Source organism: Salmo salar, chromosome ssa02, assembly GCF_905237065.1.
Source record: "Salmo salar chromosome ssa02, Ssal_v3.1, whole genome shotgun sequence".
In the NCBI taxonomy this organism is placed as follows: Eukaryota; Metazoa; Chordata; class Actinopteri; order Salmoniformes; family Salmonidae; genus Salmo; species Salmo salar.
This window is the reverse complement of record NC_059443.1, coordinates 21,802,196-21,825,989: the sequence shown is the minus strand read 5'-3', so window position 1 is coordinate 21,825,989 and position 23,794 is coordinate 21,802,196. Positions and strand designations below refer to the sequence as shown.

The 23,794-nt window shown below is 47.6% G+C and overlaps 1 protein-coding gene across 5 annotated transcripts; it reads left to right on the top strand.

Moving 5' to 3' along the window:
• Window positions 1-1,629: 1,629 nt before the first annotated feature.
• LOC106576827 (rho guanine nucleotide exchange factor 5) lies at window positions 1,630-23,677 on the top strand. 5 transcript variants are annotated; one of them, XM_045700075.1, is made up of 16 exons: window positions 1,630-1,988; window positions 2,845-6,173; window positions 6,222-6,242; window positions 16,883-16,931; window positions 17,235-17,284; window positions 19,032-19,432; window positions 19,603-19,763; window positions 19,909-20,061; window positions 20,182-20,311; window positions 20,457-20,531; window positions 20,630-20,719; window positions 20,864-21,006; window positions 21,167-21,310; window positions 21,441-21,511; window positions 21,616-21,720; window positions 21,910-23,677. In XM_045700075.1, exons 2-16 carry the CDS (start codon window positions 2,867-2,869, stop codon window positions 22,050-22,052), a joined length of 5,043 nt encoding a protein of 1,680 aa, XP_045556031.1. In that variant the 5' UTR covers window positions 1,630-1,988; window positions 2,845-2,866; the 3' UTR covers window positions 22,053-23,677. The 5 variants fall into 5 exon arrangements, with proteins under 5 accessions (XP_045556031.1, XP_045556014.1, XP_045556021.1 ...); XM_045700058.1 differs by having other exon boundaries at window positions 6,222-7,031; XM_045700065.1 differs by having other exon boundaries at window positions 2,845-6,242.
• Window positions 23,678-23,794: the final 117 nt, after the last annotated feature.

The window sequence follows — 23,794 nt, the reverse complement described above, 5'->3', positions numbered from 1 at the left end:
GCAGAACCGGGCAGTCTGGCCGCTCTGGCAGAACCGGGCAGTCTGGCCGCTCTGGCAGAACCGGGCAGTCTGGCCGCTCTGGCAGAACCGGGCAGTCTGGCCGCTCTGGCGACTGTTGACTGGCGGGCAGCTCTGGCGACTGTTGACTGGCGGGCAGCTCTGGCGACTGTTGACTGGCGGGCAGCTCTGGCGACTGTTGACTGGCGGGCAGCTCTGGCGACTGTTGACTGGCGGGCAACTCTGGCGACTGTTGACTGGCGGGCAGCTCTGGTGACTGTTGACTGGCGGGCAGCTCTGGTGACTGTTGACTGGCGAGGCTGGGCTGACACACTAGACTCCTGATGCGTGGGGCTGGTATTGGACCTGCCAGCCTGGAGACACGCACCTCCATGCTAGTGCGTCTAGCGGGAAACACCGGACCGAAAGGGCGCACTGGCGGTCTTGAGTGTAGGGTTGGCATCACCCCTTCCGGCTCAATGCTCACCTTGCCCTGGCACCTGCGGGGCGCTGGTACTGGGCGAACTGGTCTGTGCGTCCGTATAGGCGAGATGGTGCGTACCTCAGCGTAACATGGCGCCATCCACCTCATACGCACCTCCCTGTAGTCACGGGTAGCTGGCTTACGGCTCTTCCCTGGCCTGGCCAAGCTACCCGTGTGCCCCCCCCAAAAAAATTATTGGGGGTGCCTCTCGGGTTTCCTTAGCTCCCTTAACTTGTCCTCCCAGAATTGTCTTTCGTCCTGCCAGGTCCATTCCTCCATTTTTTCCTCCCGTGGCTTCCTCCTCTTCTGCTTCTTGGTCCTTTGGTGGGTGGTTCTGTAACGGCTGTCTTCAGAAATGAACCAAGGCGCAGCAGGTATGTGAATACTCATCTTTAATTACCCAACAAAAGGAGTAAAGCATCCACAGGCAACAATAAACATGACAGCAGCAACAGTTTGCAGGCTTAAAAACGCAGTGCAAAACAACCACCCACAACCCCAAAGAAAAACACACACACCTATATAGGACTTCCAATCAAAGGCAACTCAACACACCTGCCTTCAATTGGAAGTCCCAATCAACAATACAAACATTCCCCATACACAAAACTGCCACGTCCTGACCCCAAAACTAAAACAACCGCTCCATCTGCTGGTCAGGACGTGACACATGGTTAATAAAAATACTCTGTTTACATACTTAAATCATTGGTATTTGTAATGACTCGGGCACCAAGGTTTCTTAATTAGGTCACGTGGTCTGGGTAAACTCCTGGCCCTAGCAGCGCTGACAGTACAGCTGACATGAATATAAGTCACTCTTCCTTTTCTGTCATTGCCCAATCCTGTTACTGCGATCTGAAGAACTAGCTTTCCTTTTCTGTGGAACTTGGAGTTCTTTCCCAATTTACTACTTCTCCAGGGAATGTTAGGGAAGTTTCTATAAGCCTGCTGTAGGCTGTGTTGGTGGTTTGTTTGCTGAATCACTGTGTGAGTGTGTTCTCACTCCTCTTTGCCTCCCCTCCCCCTTCCTTGATTCTAGAATCTACAACCCTTACCTGCCTTAAGTGTGCTATGCAGACACACCCGGCAATCCTGCATCAACCAATCACAGACAAGGGAGAGACACCCAGGAGGTGTACTTCCTGTATTTAGTGAGAGAGAGTCAGCGAGAGTCAGCGAGCTTTATCTCGGGGTCAACAGTAACTGATCACGTCAGTGTGGGAGGAAGGAGAACAGATTGATTTGTGGGATACAGTCCGTGGCCTTTCGTTTGCTTTGTCCAGATTCCTCTGTTCATTAACAGTGGCTGTGAAGACAAGACAGAGAGAAAAAGAGGGGGAAGATAAGTGTAAATCTGTTCAGACTTGTTTGGGAATTTGAGCAGGGAAGGAGGGAGGAGGGGTGAAACAGCAAGATCTGGAGAGGAAGGAGGATTGCTTGTGTTGTGCAATCCTTGAGCTGCAGAGAGAAGGGAGACTAGAGCTCCCTAGCGTACTAAACTCAGGTGAGTCCCTCAGATCTCTTTACTGTGTTTCTCTACTGATCTACCAGTCATTCTACAGTTCTAACATTGATTCATGGCTAATTTGTCTAGTGGTTTATGTGTTAGATGTGTTTTCATTGTGTGTAAGGGAGTCCTGTTTTAGGGTTAGTTGGTGTGCTGAGCGATGTTATGTGGACTGTGCTATGCAGACGTGTGCTGTGCTGCGTTCAATAAATCAGTGTTCCCAGGTGTCACATAATCTGCTGGGCTGTTTCTGTAATTTTCTACAACACTTTGCTGTTGGCTGTGTTGTTGTATAGATACTTGGTGCTCCAAGCTTAAAGGGAAAAGATCATTTAAAGGGAAAATCCACCTCAAGCAGTTAGCAGTAGAATCCATTGAGTTAAAGTGTATTAAAATACAGGGTTGGCTATTGTGGGTTGGCTATTAACTGTTGTCTGACTAAAGGTTGTGATGCTGTGGTCTCAAATTGGTCGCATAAACACATTGTTGCCTGTGATTCTTATCATCATAACACCCACAGTTATAACACATTGGACTTGTGTTGTATTATAGTTACAGTATTTTCCCCTTTTTGTAATTTACTTTTTTTTTTACTTCCAATTTGAATAAATTAATAGTGAAGCATTGGTCAGGGCTGGTAAAGACACTAGGCCACTATTCAGCTTCAGTGTTTGAGGGCCACAATAGGCCTAATGTTGTTGTTAACCTTCCACCTTCCAACATTCCTTTATCTCCATTTAGTGATTGAAAGTGTTGCTACTTCAAGTGATTCTATTGGTTGTAGCAGTATCCTTGCAGAATGTCCAGATTATGATGAATTATACATTAATGAGAGAATATTACCATCTTTCAGGTTCTAAAAAAAGTATGTTACCATGGGAACGAAACGCCCCAGTCTGACTCCCTTTGACACATTTGATCCATCCAATCAAAGCGCTTCCTACCGGAACCCTCAGCCAATCAGCCAGATCTGCCGCGAAACAAGTCCCAGACCTGGAACTGTGGCCCGGACAGACAGAGAGAGGGAGAGGATCCGAGAGGAGGAATGGAGGAGAGAAAGAGAAATGGAGAGATTGAAGGACAAAACAAGAAATAGAAGAAAAGAGATGGAACCCAGACCAAGAGAGAGGAACAGAGAGAAGGAGTGTTCCCCCATATCCAGAGGGAGGGAGGAGGAAAGGGAATGGAGAGAGAGAGAAAGGGGGAGAGCGGGAGAGAGACGTACCAATGGAAGACCTACTTCAAATCTGGAGATTAGGAACGACAGAGACAGAGAAAAGGAGAGAAAGAAAGGAGACACATTTCCTAGAATGATAAAAAATAGCAAAGAGAGAGACAGAAGAATGAGTGCATTTGTGGAGGAAGATGTGGGGAAAGAAGGAACGAGACAATTTGAGAGACAGAAGGGAACAGAGATGGATGACTGGGAGAGAGAACGAGAGACAGCAGCAAAGATACAGCGGTATCGAGATGCAGAGAGGGACTTCCAAAGGTACAGAGAGAGGGAGAGGGAGAAGGAGAGAATCAGGGCACAGGAGGACGGAGAGAGAAATGGAGGGAAGCCCATGGAGGATAAGACAGTGAGACGGAGGGAGAGAGCGAGGGAAGCGGAGCCAGATTTCAGAGAGAGGAGAAGAGAGAGGGATTCAAAGGGCAATGACCTATGGAGCAAAAGAGAGAGGTATATGGATGGAGAGAGAGAGAGGTCAAAACTCCGGCAGGGAGAAAGGGAGGTTAGAAGAAGAGAGGGAGATTCACAGAACTATTCGGATAGAGAGGGCAGGGATGGAAGGAGGGAAGGAAATACAGAGGGACAGAGGGACACCAGGAGTGAGGGAGACAGTGATGGAGGGAAGTGGAAAGAGAGAGTGAGGGATGACAACAGAAGAGAACTGAAACATCCTCATAGTAAAAGTGAGGGGGACAATGAGGGGAACGCAGCATGGGATAGAGTGAGGGAGAAAGAGAAGGAGAGACAGAAATGGAGAGGGGGGGAGATATACAGAGAGAGGGATGGAAGGAGAGATGCTTATAGACAGAGAGTGAGGGAAGGGGACAGGGATGGAAAGAGCGACATGGAAAGATACAGAGAGAGGGACAGGAGAAAAGTGAGGGAAGTGAAGAGAGAGAGGAATGAGGTGAGAGAAGGGGGCAGACGAGAGGACGGACTAAGGGAAAGGAGGGACCCGGAGAAAGTGAGGGAGGGAACACAGTCCAATGTAACTGGAGAGAGAGTGAAGCGGATGGATGGAGAAAGATTCAGAGAGAGGGAGAGATATTCCAAGGGGGAGGATGAAGAGAGGAGGCGCAGGGAGAAGAGGGACAGAGAGACAGATCCCAAAAGGGAGGGAGAAGCAGACGGAGCTAGTCGATCGCTGAGTGAGACAGCCCCAAGGGTGCCACCACGAGTCCAGAGCAGCGGAGAATGGAGCAGTGACATAGAGAGGGAAAGAAAATGGAGAAGAGGAAGAGAAAGTAATGAAGAGAAGAAGTCAGAGGGAGAGAAGGATGTGGATAGGGGGCAGAGAGAGTTTAGTGAAAAAGAGAGACCAGATAGAGTGAGGGGGAGAGAAGAAGGAGAGGAGGAGACGATACCAAAGCGCGCTGAGCAACGGAGGATGTGGTTATTACCACAGAGGGTCAGATATAACAAAGACTCCTCTTTAGAGGATGAGGTTATAGAGCGAGAAAGAGATACAAGTGAAGAAGAGGACAGATCCGTGGAACAAAGGACAGGCAGAGAAAAAGAGAGGAAGACAGAGGGAGAAGGACAAGAGGATAGGTCGGTGGAACAAAGAAAGTCCATAGACGAAGAGAGAGAAACTGAGACGGAGGGAGGGAGGGAGAGGTATTCGGAGAGAGGGTTAAATGTAGATGAAGATGATGAGACAGAAGCCTGGAGGAGTTATAGCAGAGGAGAGGAACACCAGACTTACAGCGATGGAGAGAGAGAGGAACGCTGGCAAAGGGACAGGGAGACGGAGAGCGAGAATGTGACAGATAACACAGAGGGTGACAGAGAGGAAGAAGGAGGAAGTGATAGATATGCACGGTTCGAGAGCGATGGAGGAAGTGAGAGAGAGTGGGAAGGAGGGAGAGATAGAATCCCTTCCTCTGAGGATGGCTTTATCACTGTGTCCAGCGGTGGAGAAGAGGAGTTTGAGGACTGCAAGGAATTCGTGGAAGTTGGGGTTGCTAATCATGTTACAAGGCAACCTGTTGGCTTTCAGGGGAGAAGACATGAAAGAGAGAGAGAAAGAACAGAAGAGCGGACAGAGCAAAATGATGATGCAGTGAAGGGAGAGGTGAATGACGGAAAGGGGAAGAAGCAACCCACCTATGTGTTCTGTGTGATTGGACAAACATTGCCCAGGTCAAAACCCAATCAGACAGCAGTCTTGGGTGACTTGGAATCAGAGGAGACAAATCAAAATCCTGGATATGGTGATAGGGACAGTGGTGACATAACACACCCTTCCAGAGATGGAGACCAAGGGGCAGAGGATGAGAGAAAAATAGTGAGAGATGAGATCCATGTGCCAAAGGAGGAGAGAACAGACACAGAAGAGAGCTCCATAGTGGATGTCAGTCACACCACCCTAGAACGAGACAGTGGAGAACGACTGAAGGTCATGGAGGAGAACCCATACGCTGAGAGAGAGCGAAGGAGAAACTCTGAGACCGAAAAACTCCTCAAAGAGTGGAGAGAAAGACATAAAGAGTACACAGAAATAAGAGAGAGGGACCCAACAGACAGGAGGAGGACAGAACCAGAGATAGGTCCATCTTCACATCCCAGTGGAGAGTACCACCACCATGGGGTCCCTGTAGTTGACCAAGCCACCTCTGACCAGAATAACCCTGGAGTGATGAGCCCAGAGGAAGCTGTGGCCATCCAAATCCGTATAAGTGGAGCCTGGAGCACAGAAGCGGAGGCCAAGCGCCACTCCCAGGCCTCACAAATGAAGTGGGCCAAGAACGTATTGAGCGAGATCCTTGGCAGCTCGGAGGAACACGCCCTCGGCAACCCCCAGCCAGAGTCACAGGGAAGTCAAAAGGTCAGCCAGACTGCGAGAGGGACCGAGAGGGTAGAAGAGGAGCTAGAGGAAGAAAAGGATGAGACGCCAGAGCGGGGAGGAGCCTCAACCGTCTACGCCACGGTTCAGAAGAGGACGAAGCATGGGAGGAAGTCGGTGGAGGCGAGGCTGGCTGAACGGGAGGCAGAGCCAGGGAAGGTGGAGGATGAGAGAGGTACAGGGGAGAAACTAACAGACATGCATGCTGAGGCTCTCACAGCTATGCTTGGTGATGGCAAACCCATAGACATGCATGCTGCCCTGACCCTACACAATACTCATGGTGACACACCTACAGACAGACAGGGAGAGGAGGTGGAGGATAACAATGTGTGTGCGGACAAACAAACAGACAGTCATATACATATCCAGGTAGAGATGGTGACAGAGGATGAGGGTGAGATGGAGAAAGGGGTCGAAGTTGTGGACAAGGTTCATATACTGGATGCAGAGAAAGAAGCGAATGCCCAGAAAGAGGAAGATCTGTTTCTCTCTGTGAGCAACACCCTGTACAAACCAACCAGCTGCCCAAGCCTTATATACAACCCTGATTCAGAACAACCTATCATCCCCATAGAGGAAAAGACGGTGGAAGAAGGGGAGAAAGAGAGGACTGTGGGAGAGGGGGAAGAGAATAGTGTGGTAGAGGGGAAGCAGGAAAGGAGGATAGAAGATTGGACCGACGACAGGGGGAAAGTGGGAGAGGCAACTGAGGAGAGGAAAGTGGAAAGGGAGGAGGAGAAGAGGGTAGGAGGGGAAGAGGAGAGGATGAGGGAGGGCAAGGAAGAGAGTAAAAAAACGGGAGGAGGGGGGGTGAAGAGCACTTGTAGTTTCCAAGATTCTGGCACCGATGTTCGGTATAGGAGGCGGGGGTTCCGCAAGACAACAGAAAGAAGAAACGAGGAAGAAGAAGAAGGAAGAGGAGATGCGAGGGATCGCAGAACAAGAATATTCCAGGCGTCAGGTGAGAAAGACAGAAAGAGGAGGAATAAATCAAGAGAAAAGCAGCTCAACACCTAACACAGATTAACATTAGAATATCCTAATTATGATCTTATTGCTCAACTAATTTCATGATCATCTCAAATCATCTCATTTTGTCAACCTAACCAAAGCTTTAAGAACGCCAGACAGAAGAGTTCAAACTTTTTAATTTGAAGACAGTTATATAAACAAACGTTAATTCTTAGTTATTGATACCCACTTGAAAAAATTCTATAGTATACTATGGTATAAATACTATATTATAAACCAGGTGGTTCGAGCCCTGAATGCTGATTGTCTGAATGACGTGGTACCAGACTGTCTCACACTGGTATGACAAAATTACTTTTTACTGTTCTAATTACATTGGTAACCAGTTTATAATAGCAATAAGGTACCTCAGGGTTTGTGGTATATGGCCAATATACCTTAGCTAAGGGCTGTATCAAATCAAATCAAATCAAATGTATTTATATAGCCCTTCTTACATCAGCTGATATCACAAAGTGCTGTACAGAAACCCAGCCTAAAACCCCAAACAGCAAGCAATGCAGGTGTAGAAGCACGGTGGCTAGGAAAAACTCCCTAGAAAGGCCAAAACCTAGGAAGAAACCTAGAGAGGAACCAGGCTATGAGGGGTGGCCAGTCCTCTTCTGGCTGTGCCGGGTGGAGATTATAACAGCACATGGCCTAGATGTTCAAATGTTCATAAATGACCAGCATTGTCAAATAATAATAATCATAGTAGTTGTCGAAGTTGCAACAAGTCAGTAACACAAGAGTAAGTGTCAGTTGGCTTTTTCATAGCCGATCTTTGATAGTATCTCTACCGCTCCTGCTGTCTCTAGAGAGTTGAAAACAGCAGGTCTGGGACAGGTAGCACGTCCGGTGAATAGGTCAGGGTTCCCGCAGGTCTGGGACAACAGGTCTGGGACAGGTAGCACGTCCGGCGAACAGGTCAGGGTTCCATAGCTGCAGGCAGAACAGTTGGAACTGGAGCAGCAGCATGGCCAGGTGAACTGGGGACAGCAAGGAGTCATCAAGCCAGGTAGTCCTGAGGCATGGTCCTAGGGCTCAGGTCCTCCGAGAGAAAGAAAGAGAAAGAGAGAATTAGAGAGAGCATATTTAAATTCACACAGGACACCGGAAAAGACAAGAGAAATACTCCAGATGTGACAGACTGACCCTAGCCCCCCGACACATAAACTACTGCGGCATAAATACTGGAGGCTGAGACAGGAGGGGTCAGGAGACACTGTGGCCCCATCCGATGAAACCCCCGGACAGGGCCAAACAGGTAGGATATAACCCCACCCACTTTGCCAAAGCACAGCCTCCACACCACTGGAGGGATATCTCCAACCACCAACATACCATCCCGGGACAAAGCCGAGTATAGCCCACAAAGATCTCCGCCACGGCACAGCCCAAGGGGGGGCGCCAACCCAGACAGGAAGACCACGTCAGTGACTCAACCCACTCAAGTGACGCACCCCTCCCAGGGACGGCATGGAAGAACACCAGTAAGCCAGTGACTCAGCCCCCGTAATAGGGGTAGAGGCAGAGAATCCCAGTGGAAAGAGGGGAAACCAGCCAGGCAGAGACAGCAAGGGTGGTTCGTTGCTCCAGCCTTTCCGTTCACCTTCACACCCCTGGGCCAGACTACACGTAATCATAGGACCTACTGAAGAGATATGTCTTCAGTAAAGACTTAAAGGTTGAGACTGAGTCTGTGTCTCTCACATGGGTAGGCAGACTATTCCATAAAAATGGAGCTCTATAGGAGAAAGCCCTGCCTCCAGCTGTTTGCTTAGAAATTCTGGGAACAATTAGGAGGCCCGCGTCTTGTGACCGTAGCGTACGTGTAGGTATGTACGGCAGGACCAAATCGGAAAGATAGGTAGGAGCAAGCCCATGTAATGCTTTGTAGGTTAGCAGTAAAACCTTGAAATCAGCCCTTGCCTTAACAGGACGCCAGTGTAGGGAGGCTAGCACTGGAGTAATAAGATCAAATTTTTTGGTTCTAGTCAGGATTCTAGCAGCCGTATTTAGCACTAACTGAAGTTTATTTAGTGCTTTATCCGGGTAGCCGGAAAGTAGAGCATTGCAGTAGTCCAACCTAGAAGTAACAAAGGCATGGATTAATTTTTCTGCGTCATTTTTGGACAGAAAGTTTCTGATTTTTGCAATGTTACGTAGATGGAAAAAAGCTGTCCTTGAAACAGTCTTGATATGTTATTCAAAAGAGAGATCAGGGTCCAGAGTAACGCCGAGGTCCTTCACAGTTTTATTTGAGACGACTGTACAACCATCCAGATTAATTGTCAGATTCAACAGAAGATCTCTTTGTTTCTTGGGACCTAGAACAAGCATCTCTGTTTTGTCCGAGTTTAAGAGTAGAAAGTTAACCACCATCCACTTCCTTATGTCTGAGACACAGGCTTCTAGCGAGGGCAATTTTGGGGCTTCACCATGTTTCATTGAAATGTACAGCTGTGTGTCATCCGCATAGCAGTGAAATTTAACATTATGTTTTCGAATGACATCCCCAAGAGGTAAAATATATAGTGGTCCTAAAACGGAACCTTGAGGAACACCGAAATTTACAGTTGATTTGTCAGAGGACAAACCATTCACAGAGACTAACTGATATCTTTCCGACAGATAAGACCTAAACCAGGCCAGAACTTGTCCATGTAGACCAATTTGGGTTTCCAATCTCTCCAAAACAATGTGGTGATCGATGGTATCAAAAGCAGCACTAAGATCTAGGAGCACGAGGACAGACACAGAACCTCGGTCTGACGTCATTAAAAGGTCATTTACCACCTTCACAAGTGCAGTCTCAGTGCTATGATGGGGTCTAAAACCAGAGTGAAGCGTTTCGTATACATTGTTTGTCTTCAGGAAGGCAGTGAGGTGCTGCGCAACAGCTTTTTCAAAATTTTTTGAGAGGAATGGAAGATTCGATATAGGCCGATAGTTTTTTATAATTTCTTGGTCAAGATTTAGCTTTTTCAAGAGAGGCTTTATTACTGCCACTTTTAGTGAGTTTGGTACACATCCGGTGGATAGAGAGCCGTTTATTATGTTCAACATAGGAGGGCCAAGCACAGAAAGCAGCTCTTTCAGTAGTTTAGTTGGAATAGGGTCCAGTATGCAGCTTGAAGGTTTAGAGGCCATGATTATTTTCATCATTGTGTCAAGAGATATAGTACTAAAACACTTTAGTGTCTCCCTTGATCCTAGGTCCTGGCAAGGGTTGTGCAGACTCAGGACAACGGAGCTTTGGAGGAATACGCAGATTTAAAGAGGAGTCCGTAATTTGCTTTCTAATGATCATGATCTTTTCCTCAAAGAAGTTAATGAATTCATCACTGCTGAAGTGAGAGCCATCCTCTCCTGGGGAATGCTGCTTTTTAGTTAACTTTGCGACAGTATCAAAAATAAATTTTGGATTGTTCTTATTTTCCTCAATTAAGTTGGAAAAATAGGATGATCGAGCAGCAGTGAGGGCTCTTCGATACTGCACGGTACTGTCTTTCCAAGCTAGTCGGAAGACTTCCAGTTTGGTGTGGCGTCATTTCCGTTCCAATTTTCTGGAAGCTTGCCTCAGAGCTCGTGTAATTTCTGTATACCAGGGAGCTAGTTTCTTATGACAAATGTTTTTAGTTTTTAGGTGTGAAACTGCATCTAGGGTATTGCGCAAGGTTGAATTGAGTTCCTCGGTTAGGTGGTTAACTGATTTTTGTCCTCTGACATCTTTGGGTAGGCAGAGGGAGTCTGGAAGGGCATCAAGGAATCTTTGGGTTTTCTGAGAATTTATAGCACGACTTTTAATGCTTCTTGGTTGGGGTCTGAGCAGATTATTTGTTGCGATTGCGAACATAATACAATGGTGGTCCGATAGTCCAGGATTATGAGGAAAAACATTAAGATCCACAACATTTATTCCATGGGACAAAACTAGGTCCAGAGTATGACTGTGGCAGTGAGTAGGTCCAGAGACATGTTGGACAAAACCCACTGAGTCGATGATGGCTCCAAAAGCCTTTTGGTGTGGGTCTGTGGACTTTTCCATGTGAATATTAAAGTCACCAAAAATTAGAATATTATCTGCGATGACTACAAGGTCTGATAGGAATTCAGGGAACTCAGTGAGGAACGCTGCATATGGCCCAGGAGGCCTGTAAACAGTAGCTATAAAAAGTGATTGAGTAGGCTGCATAGATTTCATGACTAGAAGCTCAAAAGACGAAAACGTCGTTGTTGTTTTTTTTGGGGTAAATTTAAATTTGCTATCATAAATGTTAGCAACACCTCCGCCTTTGCGGGATGCGCGGGGATATGGTCACTAGTGTAACCAGGGGTGAGGCCTCATTTAACACAGTAAATTCATCAGGCTTAAGCCATGTTTCAGTCAGGCCAATCACATCAAGATTATGATCAGTGATTAGTTCATTGACTATAACTGCCTTTGAAGTGAGGGATCTAACATTAAGTAGTCCTATTTTGAGATGTGAGGTATCACAATCTCTTTCAATAATGGCAGGAATGGAGGAGGTCTTTATACTAGTGAGATTGCTAAAGCGAACACCGCCATCTTTAACTTTGCCCAACCTAGATCGAGGCACAGACACGGTCTCAATGGGGATAGCTGAGCTGACTACACTGACTGTGCTAGTGGCAGACTCCACTAAGCTGGCAGGCTGGCTAACAGCCTGCTGCCTGGCCTGCACCCTATTTCATTGTGGAGCTAGGGGAGTTAGAGCCCTGTCTATGTTCGTAGATAAGATGAGAGCAGCCCTCCAGCTAGGATGGAGTCCGTCACTCCTCAACAGGCCAGGCTTGGTCCTGTTTGTGGGTGAGTCCCAGAAAGAGGGCCAATTATCTACAAATTCTATCTTTTGGGAGGGGCAGAAAACAGTTTTCAACCAGCGATTGAGTTGTGAGACTCTGCTGTAGAGCTCATCACTCCCCTAACTGGGAGGGGGCCAGAGACAATTACTCGATGCCGACACATCTTTCTAGCTGATTTACACGCTGAAGCTATGTTGCGCTTGGTGACCTCTGACTGTTTCATCCTAACATCGTTGGTGCCGACGTGGATAACAATATCTCTATACTCTCTACACTCGCCAGTTTTAGCTTTAGCCAGCACCGTCTTTAGATTAGCCTTAACGTCGGTAGCCCTGCCCCCTGGTAAACAGTGTATGATCGCTGGATGATTAGTTTTTAGTCTAATACTGCGGGTAATGGAGTCGCCAATGACTAGGGTTTTCAATTTGTCAGAGCTAATGGTGGAAGGCTTTGGCGGCTCAGACCCCGTAACGGGAGGAGTAGAGACCAGAGAAGTTTCGGCCTCCGACTCCGACTCGCTTAATGGGGAGAACCGGTTGAAAGTTTCTGTCGGCTGAAGAAGCGACACCGGTTGAGCATTCCTACAGCGTTTCCCTCCAGAAGCCATGAGATAGTTGTCCGGCTGCGAGGACCGTGCGAAGGGGTTTATACTAACGTTACTATCTGTTCTTACTGGTGGCACAGACGCTGTTTCATCTTTTCCTACACTGAAATTACCCTTGCCTAACGATTGCGTCTGAAGCTGGGCTTGCAGCACAGCTATCCTCGCCGTAAGGCGATCGTTCTCCTGTATATTATAAGTACAACGACTGCAATTAGAAGGCATCATGTTAATGTTACTTAGCTTCGGCTGTTTGAAGTCCTGACGAACCATGTCCAGATAAAACCTCCGGGGTGAAAAAGTTGAATGAAAAAAGTTGAGTGAGGGAAAAACTAAAAATATACGGTAATGAAAAAGTAAAAACCGTGAAGTAGTCAGGTAGCAAAGTAAGATCGGCAACAAAACGCACAGCAGCACGTAAACAAGTCTGCAAGTTGTGACCGGAAACAGGAAGTGACACAAGACTAATAGACCACCACAGATACAGGGCTACAGTTCATCCAGAGAGGAGATGGCTGGATATGATTTGCCCATAGGGTCAATACAAAAAAAAAAATACAAAAAATCCAGGCACTCCTCGATACGTCGTGTATAAGAACAACCCTTAGCTATGCTATATTAGCCATATACCTGTTACGACTGTCAGAATGATCGGACCAACGTGCAGCATGGTTGTAGTTCCACATCTTTTTATTTATAGTGAAACGTTGCAATACACCAAATACTAGAAATACAAAAAAACAACAAACCATGACGAAGAGAGGAAACACACACTACTCAAAATTAACAACCCACAAACCGAAAAGGAAAAACCCCCTACTTAAATATGATCTCCAATCAGAGGCAACGAGGACCAGCTGCCTCCAATTGGAGATCAACCCCAAAAAACAACAACATAGAAATAGAAAACCTAGAACACAAAACATAGAAATAGAATACAAGAAAACCAACCAAACACCCCCTGTCACGCCCTGACCCATCTACTATAGAAAATTACCTCTTAGACTGGTCAGGACGTGACCCCCCCCCCCCAAAGGTGCAGACCCCGACTGCACACAAAAAAACAACAAAACAACCAAAAACACAAGGGGAGGGTAGGGAGGGGGACAAAAGTCTATGGCGGCTCTGGTGCTAAACCCAGAACCTTCCTATCCCTCCGATCCTCCAGCAACGGAGGTGGCTCCAGCTCCGGGCGTAACCCCCGTTCTGCCCGCAGATCCCTCCCCTTCTGTAACACCGACCTGTGGATCATTATTAGAAGAATCGGACTGTAGATCATTACCAGAAGCTCTGTGCTGCAGACCGCCGCTGGAGGTTCATTACCAGAAGCTCTGGGCTGCTGGCCGCCGCTGAAGGTTCTGGGCTGCTGGCCGCCGCTGAAGGCTCTGGGCTGCTGGCCGCCGCTGAAGGCTCTGGGCTGCTGGCCGCCGCTGAAGGCTCTGGGTTGCAGACCGCCGCTGGAGGCTCCGGACTTGGGAGCATCGCTGGAGGCTCCGGACTGGGAGGTGTCGCTGGAGGCTTCGGGCTGAGGAGCGTCGCTGGAGGCTCCGAGCTGAGGAGCGTCACTGGATTCTCCGGGCTGAGGTCCGTCTCAGTAGGATCCGGGCTGAGGGCCGTCTCAGTAGGTTCCGGACTGTAGGCCGTGTCAGTAGGTTCCGGACTGTAGGCCATGTCAGTAGGTTCCGGACTGTAGGCCGTCTCAGTAGGTTCCGGACTGTAGGCCGTCTCAGTAGGTTCCGGACTGTAGGCCGTCTCAGTAGGTTCCGGACTGTAGGCCGTCTCAGTAGATTCCGGACTGTAGGCCGTCTCAGTAGGTTCCGGACTGTAGGCCGTCTCAGTAGGTTCCGGACTTTAGGCCATCTCAGTAGGTTCCGGACTGTAGGCCGTCTCAGTAGGTTCCGGACTGTAGGCCGTCTCAGTAGGTTCCGGACTGAAGACCGTCTCAGTAGGTTCCAGACTGTAGGCCGTCTCAGTAGGTTCCGGACTGAAAAACGTTGCTGGAAGCTCCGGACTGGGAACTGTTGCCGGAAGCTCCGGACGGGGAACTGGCGCCGGGAGCTCCGGACGGGGAACTGGTGCCGGAAGCTCCGGACGGGGAACTGTTGCCGGAAGCTCTGGACGGGCAACTGTCGCCGGAAGCTCTGGACGGGCAACTGTCGCCGGAAGCTCTGGACGGGCAACTGTCGCCGGAAGCTCTGGATGGGGAACTGTCGCCGGAAGCTCTGGACTGGGAATGTGAACTGGAATCCTGATGTGTGGTACTGGCATGGCTGGGCTTAGGTGGCGCCAGACTGGTAACACGCACCTCAGGACGAATGCAGGGAGCAGGAGCAGGACACTCTGAACTGGGCATGCGCACTGGAGGTCTGATGCGTGGAACTGGCCTAGGTGGCGCCAGACTGGTAACACGCACCTCAGGATAAGTGCAGGGAGCAGGAACAGGACGTACCGGGCTATGGAGGCAAACTGGAGACCGGGCATGCTGAGCAGGCCTACTCCTTTCTGGCTGAATGATCATCCTTGCCCTACACCGGTGAGGAGCTGGCACCGAGCGCACCGGGCTGTGAATGCGTATGGGAGATATATTGCGCATCACACCATAACCCATTGCTCTTTCATCCACTCGCTCCTCAGCACGCCCGCTCCGTATTGCTCTTTCTGCCAGTACCTCTCTTCGTAATCTTGCGTCGAGCTCCGCGCTTGACTCCCTGACTGGCTCCTGTCTGCTCCACGGCTCTCTCCGATACGGGAAGTTAGATCAGGTCTCCCCCCTGATGTTGCCAAACTCCCCGTATGCCCCCCCCCAAATAAAATGTGCCTCTCCGCCTTGCCTATTGTTGGATATAGCGCCTCGTAGTATCGTCGCTCCCTTTGCTTCTTCAATTTCCTCCTTCGGGCGTCGATACTCCCCAGCCTGCCTCCAAGGTCCTTTTCCATCCAAACTTTCCTCCCAAGTCCATTCATCCAGATACTCCTTACCATGCTGCTTGGTCCTTTTGTGGTGGGTTGTTCTGTCGCGACTGTCAGAATGATCGGACCAACGCGCAGCATGGTTGTAGTTCCACATTTTTTTATTTATAGTGAAACGTTGCAATACACCAAATACTAGAAATACAAAAAAACAACAAAACGTGACGAAGTGAGGAAAACACACTACTCAAAATTAACAACCCACAAACCCAAAAGGCAAAACCCCCTACTTAAATATGATCTCCAATCAGAGGCAACGAGGACCAGCTGCCTCCAATTGGAGATCAACCCAAAAAAACAACAACATAGAAATAGAAAACCTAGAACACAAAACCTAGAAATAGAAAACAAGAAAACCAAGCAACCATCCCCTGTCATGCCCTGACCCATCTACTATAGAAAATGACCTCTTACAAGGGTCAGGACGTGACAATACCACTACCCATCTGGCCTGTTTGCTTAAGTATTCTCTGTAGGGTTTGTGCAGACTTTACTATAGTATTCACTGTAGTGTTTTTGCAGAATACTGGAATACTGTAGTATTTACTGTAGTATACTGTATTATTTACAGTTAACTATAGTATAAATACTGTAGTAAAATAACTGTAGTATGTACAAAATTAATGTAGTGTTTTTGCAAATTGTAATATACTGTAGTATTTACTGGAGTGTTTTTGCTGACTGTAGTGTTTTTGTGGACATTACTGTAGTATTTACTACAGTGTTTTTCTTCTGGATAATACTGTAGTATTTACTATAGTATTCTACAGTATGTTACAACATTCTATAGTAAGTATTGTAGTATTCTATAGTGAACTGTAGTATTTTTTCATGTGGGATCTCACAAAACTTTTAATGAGATCCAACCTCTGATGCTAACTAACCCAACCTTACCACAACTGTGGAATTCTGTTTTGCTGTTTAAATTTCCTTATCTTGAGGTATGAATTTCATCATTAGTTCATTGAAGTGATTTTATGCGGAGACTTACAAGAAACTGCCATCAGCTGAGTCACTGAAATGGGGAAGGAGGCGGGGGAAAGGGAGGACGACAGTGGAGGTGGGGACAGTGTGGCAATCCCAGAATCTCACAATAAATAGGCAGGGTTAAACTGTCTGGAACCAGAACTCATTCCTTCTCCATTACTCTTCTATCCATTCTATCCCAGCTCTGTTTTCAGTTCAGTAGTTCTGTTTAGAGCACACCACCTAGAGAGGAACACAGCCAGGGGAGTTTTGCAAACAAACCAATCCTTGTTTCTGTAACCAAAACAGCTCTGACTGTTCTGTTCTGTAGGCCATATTGGGCTGAGCTGTTCTCAGCCACAGTATATTACATTATTGGGTTATGTTGCTCCATCTCTCTGGACTACACTGGAACCAATATGTTCTGCTTCCAGATGATGAGGAGGAGGAGGTGTGCTTCAACTGGGGAGACGTGGACCTGAGGTGAGTAGAAGATAGCAGTGGGGAGGGAGGGGGCATATGTAATGTTAGTGCACTGGGCTACCACAGTGACTGTGTGTTTTTATTACATTGTCATATTTTATGGCCACTTGCCATGTATAGAGTCAGTCTTTTGATGTCATGCATGCAATAAGTACAGTTAGATCTGTTGCCTGCAATTTAACCCTAACACTAGGCTGTGTTAGTGCCTGAGTTAAAATAGTAGAGATAAAATGTACCACACTACTTCTGTAGATGAAGTGTGGACGATTCCCTGACCTGACTCCTGCCTCTCCCTCTGTCCAGGAATGTCACGGATACCATCAGAATGGCTAGGAGGAACTCCAAATTTTACAGTGAGTATCTCTGCTTTACCTCTACTGCTCTACCCCTACTGCACTACTTTTACTGCTCAACCTCTACTGCTATACCGCTACTGCTCTACCCCTACTGCACTACTTCTACTGCTCAACCACTACTGCTATACCTCTACTGCTCTACCCCTACTGCTCTACCCCTACTGCACTACTTCTACTGCTCAACCTCTACTGCTATACCTCTACTGCTCTACCCCTACTGCTCTACCCCTACTGCACTACTTCTACTGCTCAACTTCTACTGCTCTACCTCTACTGCTCTACCCCTACTGCACTACTTCTACTGCTCAACTTCTACTGCTATACCTCTACTGCTCTACCTCTACTGCACTACTTCTACTGCTCAACCTCTACTGCTATACCTCTACTGCTCTACCCCTACTGCACTACTTCTACTGCTCAACTTCTACTGCTATACCTCTACTGCTCTACCTCTACTGCTCTACCTCTACTGCTCTACCTCTACTGCTCTGCCTCTACTGCTCTACCTCTACTGCTCTACCTCTACTGCACTACCTCTACTGCTCTACCTCTACTGCTCTGCCTCTACTGCTCTACCTCTACTGCTCTACCTCTATGGCACTACTTCTACTGCTCTACTTCTAATGCTCTGCCTCTACTGCTCTACCTCTACTGCTCTACCTCTACTGCTCTACTGCACTACTTCTACTGCTCTACCTCTACTGCTCTACCTCTACTGCTCTGCCTCTCATTTCTCCCCTTCATCCCTGAGGCACTCCACTTTCACACATCCACTTCTCTGAAATGTATTTTATATGTAATAATATGATAATAATGTTAGTTCAATAGCACCTTTTATGCTTCAATGAGCAGAGAGAGCTAGTCTGTGTTTATGGCTATGTAGGTATGGAATCTGTGAAGGCACATGTATTTCTAGGTTAACTATGCTCCTTGTAATTTGAAATGAAAAAGTCAGTAAAATCAAACAAGATACTTCCACAGACAGATATCATCTGCCAGTAAAGGTACTGTTAAACAAACATGTCCACAGACAGATTGAAACTGGGACTAGATATGACTGTATAGCAGTGTACTGTGAGTCCCAAGACAGACTTCTTCCTGTGAATGGCTTACTCATGTATACAGTGTGTGCTTGATCCCTTTTTGTATCTTCCTAGATTGTTTTCCAGCTCAAACATGTTGTAGGTTTCTTCCATTTTCAGTTCTACTTTCCAACCCAATCGTTTAAACATACCAAAATGGCAGCAGGTTTGCAGGTCTATGAGTCATGGTGAAATTCTATGAAATGGGAAAGTCGTGTGTGTGTGTGTGTGTGTGTGTGTGTGTGTGTGTGTGTGTGTGTGTGTGTGTGCGTGCACTCCAGGGCCACAGGCAGGTTTGTGCAGGTATTCATATCTCTTAACGCCAATTAAAACCAACTGTTGCTGCTACAGCATAGCATTCCAAGAAGTGTAAAATGCAAACCATACACTCTGGCTAACCCACTTCTCTGTCTCTCTCTACTTTTCCCTCTCTTGATATTTCTCCCCCTAACTCCGTTTTTCTTCTCACTGTACTCTTACTGTCTTCCACTTTCTCCTTTGCTCTCTTTCTCTGCCTCTCTCTCACTTGTCCTCTTCATCTATACCCATTCTGTCCCTGTCTAACTTTTCTCTTTCTCTACTCAACTCTCTCATTACCTCTCTTTGCCTTCCCTCCACCTCTCCTCCGTTCTCTCTCTTCCCTCTCCCTCACCCCCTCTCAGATTCCCAGCTCTACCAGGAGTACAGTGAGACAGCTCAGAACAGGGAGATCCTCAGTCAGTCTTGCTCTGACGCCCTCTCCATCTACGAGGAGCTCCCTGTCCCCCTGTCCCCCGTACCCTCCTCCCTGGCCCCCTCGCTCCCTCCTGCCCGCAGACCCTTACCCCGTCTCCCCCCAGTCATCCACCCCCACTCTCTGTCCCACTCTGGCTCTACCTCCAGTGGCACCAGTGCCAAGTTCCTACCCATACCACAGCCGCCCCAGGCCCCCCCAGCCAGGCCTTCCTCTCCCCGCCTCTCCATCTCCCTCACCCAGTCCCCCAGCCTGTGGCAGGAGATCCCTGAGGTCAGGAACAGTGCTGAGTTTGGGGAGCTGACTGACGACCAGAGACGCCTGCAGGAGGTAAACAAAAACAAACAGTTGACCCTTCAACCAGCGATGTCGATGATGACATTTGCCAGTGATCTAGTAGCTAATGTTGATTTTCTGGAGCCTGGATTTATGGGTCCTTGGGGTAGTTGGAACAGTGCCTGTAATCTCCCCCTCTCCTCTTCCTTTCTTCTTCCTGTCAGGTGCAGTTTGAGGTTGTAACTTCGGAAGCGTCGTACTGTCGTAGTCTGGACATTGTGGTGGATCACTTTGTCAAGTCTAAGCAGCTCGGGGAGCTGTTGACTACTCAGGACAGGAGCTGGCTGTTCTCCAGGCTGGCTGATGTCCGAGCCATCAGCCACAGGTGAGAGGACTGGGACTTATTTGTTCGTTCCTCAATCAAGCAAACCCACAGGCTGATTGTCACGGGGAGTCTCTGTGCCCCTCTTTATCTTTTTTTCTGTCAACGTTTACCTCATAGTCTTTCTCTGTATTTGTTGTTCTCGTAGTTTTCTGTCGAAGCTGGAAGAGAGGGTGGAATCTGATATGATGCACTTCACCGTGTGTGACATCATTGCTCGCCACTGTCAACGCTTCAAGAAGGTCTACGTGCCCTACCTCACCAACCAATCATATCAGGATGCCACTTACCAGAGACTCATGTGAGTCCTCCCCCAGGGTTCACTGATTGGACAGACTCTTTGTATTACTGCACGTTTATATGTGTTTACCTTGACTTACAAACAGCACCTTCTTTCTCTCTCTTTCTGTCTGCCTTGCAGGGATGAGAACCATGGGTTCAGGCGGGTAGTGGAGAAATTGGAACGCAGTCCAGTGTGTCAGCGCCTTCCTCTTCGCTCCTTCCTCATCCTTCCCTTCCAGAGGATCACACGAATTAAACTCCTTGTGCAGGTCTGTTTATGTGGCTGTGTGTGTGTATGTTTTAAGTGCACAATCTAAGTATGCGATTCCTTATAATCCTCTCTTCGTCTCGGTCTCACTCTCCCCTTCTCAATCTCTCTCATTCTCCCCATTTGTCTCTGTATTTTTGCCTCAGAACATCGTGAAGAGAACAGCCCAAGGCACAGAGGAGGAGGTCCAGGCCATCAAAGCTATGAAGCTACTGGAGAGAGTATGTTACACCCCCATTCCCTCCCGGTGGTGCACTGTTACATGATGTAGCCAAGAGATAACTGTTAACCATCTCTCTTCTCTCCCTCTGTCTTTCAGTTGATCCAGGAGAGCAATGACAGTATTACTCAGATGAAGAGCATTGAGTCGCTGGTCTCTCTCAGTGCCAGAGTGGACTTTGAATGCAGGGTGTGTAATAAACTACCTCTCCCATGATCCCTGCATTACATGCTGTCCCTTGAACATATGTGTTGAACTGATCACAATTACAAGTTACAATACAAGTACAGCAGCAAACTTTAACTGAGTTTAACCTATGTGTGTGTGTTGTAGACTCTCCCCCTGGTCAGTCAGTCTCGTAGGCTGGTGAGAGAGGGACCGGTGACTGAGATTATGGATTTCTCTCTGAAGGAGACAGAGAGGAGTGTCTACCTTCACCTCTTCAATGACTACCTGCTGCTGTCGCTGAACAAAGAGTGAGTCCCTTCAGACAAACACACTCACACAACAACCAAAGCAAACCAAGCATTAGGAAATCCAGACCGATATTATTTTTTATTGACAAGTTTTTCAATGTTCTCATCATTGGGCTTTATTAACGCTCTACTCCTCTCCTCTTCTCCTCCCTCGTTCTAGAGGGGGCAGGTTCACGGTGATAGACCATGCTCCAGTGTCAGAACTGCGAGCTGAGAACTGTCGGGTCAAACTGCACTCTCTAGAGAAGAACCTTTTCCGCCTCCACCTTAACAAGAAAGCCCTGCTACTTTGCACCAACACACAGTAAGACAGAGAGGGTTGTGTGTGTGTGACTGTGTGTGTGTTACAAAGAATGACAGTGTTACAAAGAGTAGAGTAATCCACAGGTGTGTGTGATTGTGTATAAAAAGTGTGTTTTCTTGTGATCTTTCAGAGGTGATAAACTGCGATGGATCTCTGCTGTCTCCAGGCCCCATCCTGTTATTGACTACTCTACAGCACAAGGTGGGTTGAAAATTGCTATATTGCCATTCAGCATAGCATGGTCAGACAATGAGGACATCTTGACCCTGCTATATTTGACCTCTGACGTTCTCTCCCACTCACAGACTTCACACAGATGCAGTGCATCCGAGCCTTCGTTGCCCACCAACCAGACGAGCTGTCCCTGGAGAAGGCTGAGGTGATTCTCGTCCACCAGCAGAGCAGCGACGGTAATGAGGACAGAACCACCCACTTCCTGATTGGTTGTGGGAAGACACAACATCTCCATACCTCAGTGTTATTGAGTGCTTAAAATGTGTTGCTTTTCTAGTTGCTTTTTGTTAAAACTCTTTCCCTTCTGTCCATCCTCTTTCCTCTCCCCTCCCTGCTTCTCTCTCCCTCTATCTGTCATTCCTCAGGTTGGGTGGAGGGGACCAGGCTGTCAGACAGACACAGAGGATGGACTCCTGAGTCCCATTTGGAAACCATAGCCAGCCTCAGGGTCCGGCAGCGCAACCTGCTGGACGCTCTAAAAATTACCACAGCCACGGCTGCAGTATGACAAACCATCCACTGCCTGACTGTGCTGGGGGAATCCTAGTCACTGTGTATCAATGTGGTGGAGTTACTGTGGACCTGTGGATTTGGACAGTGGATGAAACATAGTGTTTCAGACTGGAGTTGTCACTCCCGGCCTCAGCCTGCTTATTGGGGATGAACGGCAAGGGGATGAATGGCTTTAGAGGGGTGCCTTAGACGGGGGTGCCTTAGAGAGAGGCACTGGACTGACATGAATACCTTTAACACTTACAGGAGTGTCAACGTAAATTATTGGAAGGGTTTTGGAGGTGCCTGGGAGTGTCTAGGGTAGCCTTGTAAATCAAACCCTGGCAATGAATGTCGATGGACTGTTACAGGATGTATTGGAAATCAGCCATCTAAGAACATCAGTGGATTGAGGTCCTGTGGCCCCGGAGAAGGAAAGCAGTTTATCTATAACTACTTAACTTGGGGACTTTAAAGACATGGTATGGGGCCTCCCTATTGGCGCAGCGGTCTAAGGCTTCGAGGCTTCACTACAGACCCGGGTTCGATCCCAGGCTCTGTTGCAGCCGGCCGCGACCCGGGAGACCCAAGAGACAGCATACAATTGGCCCAGCGTCGTCCGGGTTAGGGGAGGGTTTGGCCGGCCGGGATGTCCTTGTCCCATCATGCTCTAGTGACTCCTGCACGCTGCCTTCGTTTGCCAATTGTACGGTGTTTCCTCCACATTGGCTGGCTTCTGGGTTAAGCAAGCAGTTTCGGAAGACGCCTGGCTCTCGACCTTCGCCTCTCCCGAGACCGTACTGGAGTTGAAGCAATGAGACAACACTGTAACTACCAATTGGATATCACGAAAAAGGGGTAAAAAGGTAAAAAAATATATTAAAAAATGACATGGTATGATACACCATGGCAGTGTTTCGCAATAGAGGTTATTGTCTTTGAACAAAATGTTTCTATATATTCAGGGCAATGTGTTATTTGTGTATATTACAAAGATTTTCATAAATTACTTTTATGGTGGGTAGTTATTGGCTGATGGCTCAAATTGAATACTTCTGCTGCTCTATGTTCACTACATACTTCAGTCTGAGACTGCCATCGTTGAAGTCGTTTGTGGGGACGTCTAAATGAGGGGTGTTGTACAAAACAAAGTAATCAGCGATTTGATCATCTTTAACCAATCAGAGTATCAAAGCCAATGACAAACGTTTTATTCGCCCCTTTACCAACGTGTGCTCTGGATCTGGCCCAACCCATCGGTTTCTGGGACCAATCAGAACGGTTAGAATGGGTTTGCTTTCTAGAAATCGCCAGGGAGGTACTCAGATTCAGATCCGGAGAAGAAACTAATGTCTGTGGGCATGGCGTAGCATTTGGCTGGAGCAAGGAGTTTGAGTAGCCAGGCAAGGATACTTAATCCCTTTTGAGATACAGAAGACTATGAGATAAAGAGAGGGGTTGCATGCACATTGTTAAGAAAGTTGAAAGGGCTGTAAGTGCAATATATTTCCAGGACTGTGCATGTAGCCTACACAATTAGATTTTATGGCAAAAGAGGTGCAATGATCAAAATAAGCTGTTCTGTCTGTGTTGAGGAGACTGAGAAAGTATGCTTTGGAAATAAATGACGATACTCATGAATATTACTTGTCCTCCACCTGTAAATCAATGTAGGCCTATGTGAAATGCTTTTTTCCTTTTCTGACTTTTGTTTTTGATAGCAAATAGTGAAATTGGAACAGCAGGAGAACTTGGCCT

What these genes read in the sequence shown, in the direction of transcription:
- LOC106576827 (XM_045700054.1), top strand. Translation starts at nt 2,867, where the DNA reads ATGGGAACGAAACGCCCCAGTCTGACTCCCTTTGACACATTTGATCCA. An exon ending in AAGAATATTCCAGGCGTCAG is followed by an intron (nt 7,032 to 16,882) that starts GTGAGAAAGACA and finishes TTCTGCTTCCAG; the next exon opens with ATGATGAGGAGGAGGAGGTG. An exon ending in CTATGAAGCTACTGGAGAGA is followed by an intron (nt 20,532 to 20,629) that starts GTATGTTACACC and finishes TCTGTCTTTCAG; the next exon opens with TTGATCCAGGAGAGCAATGA.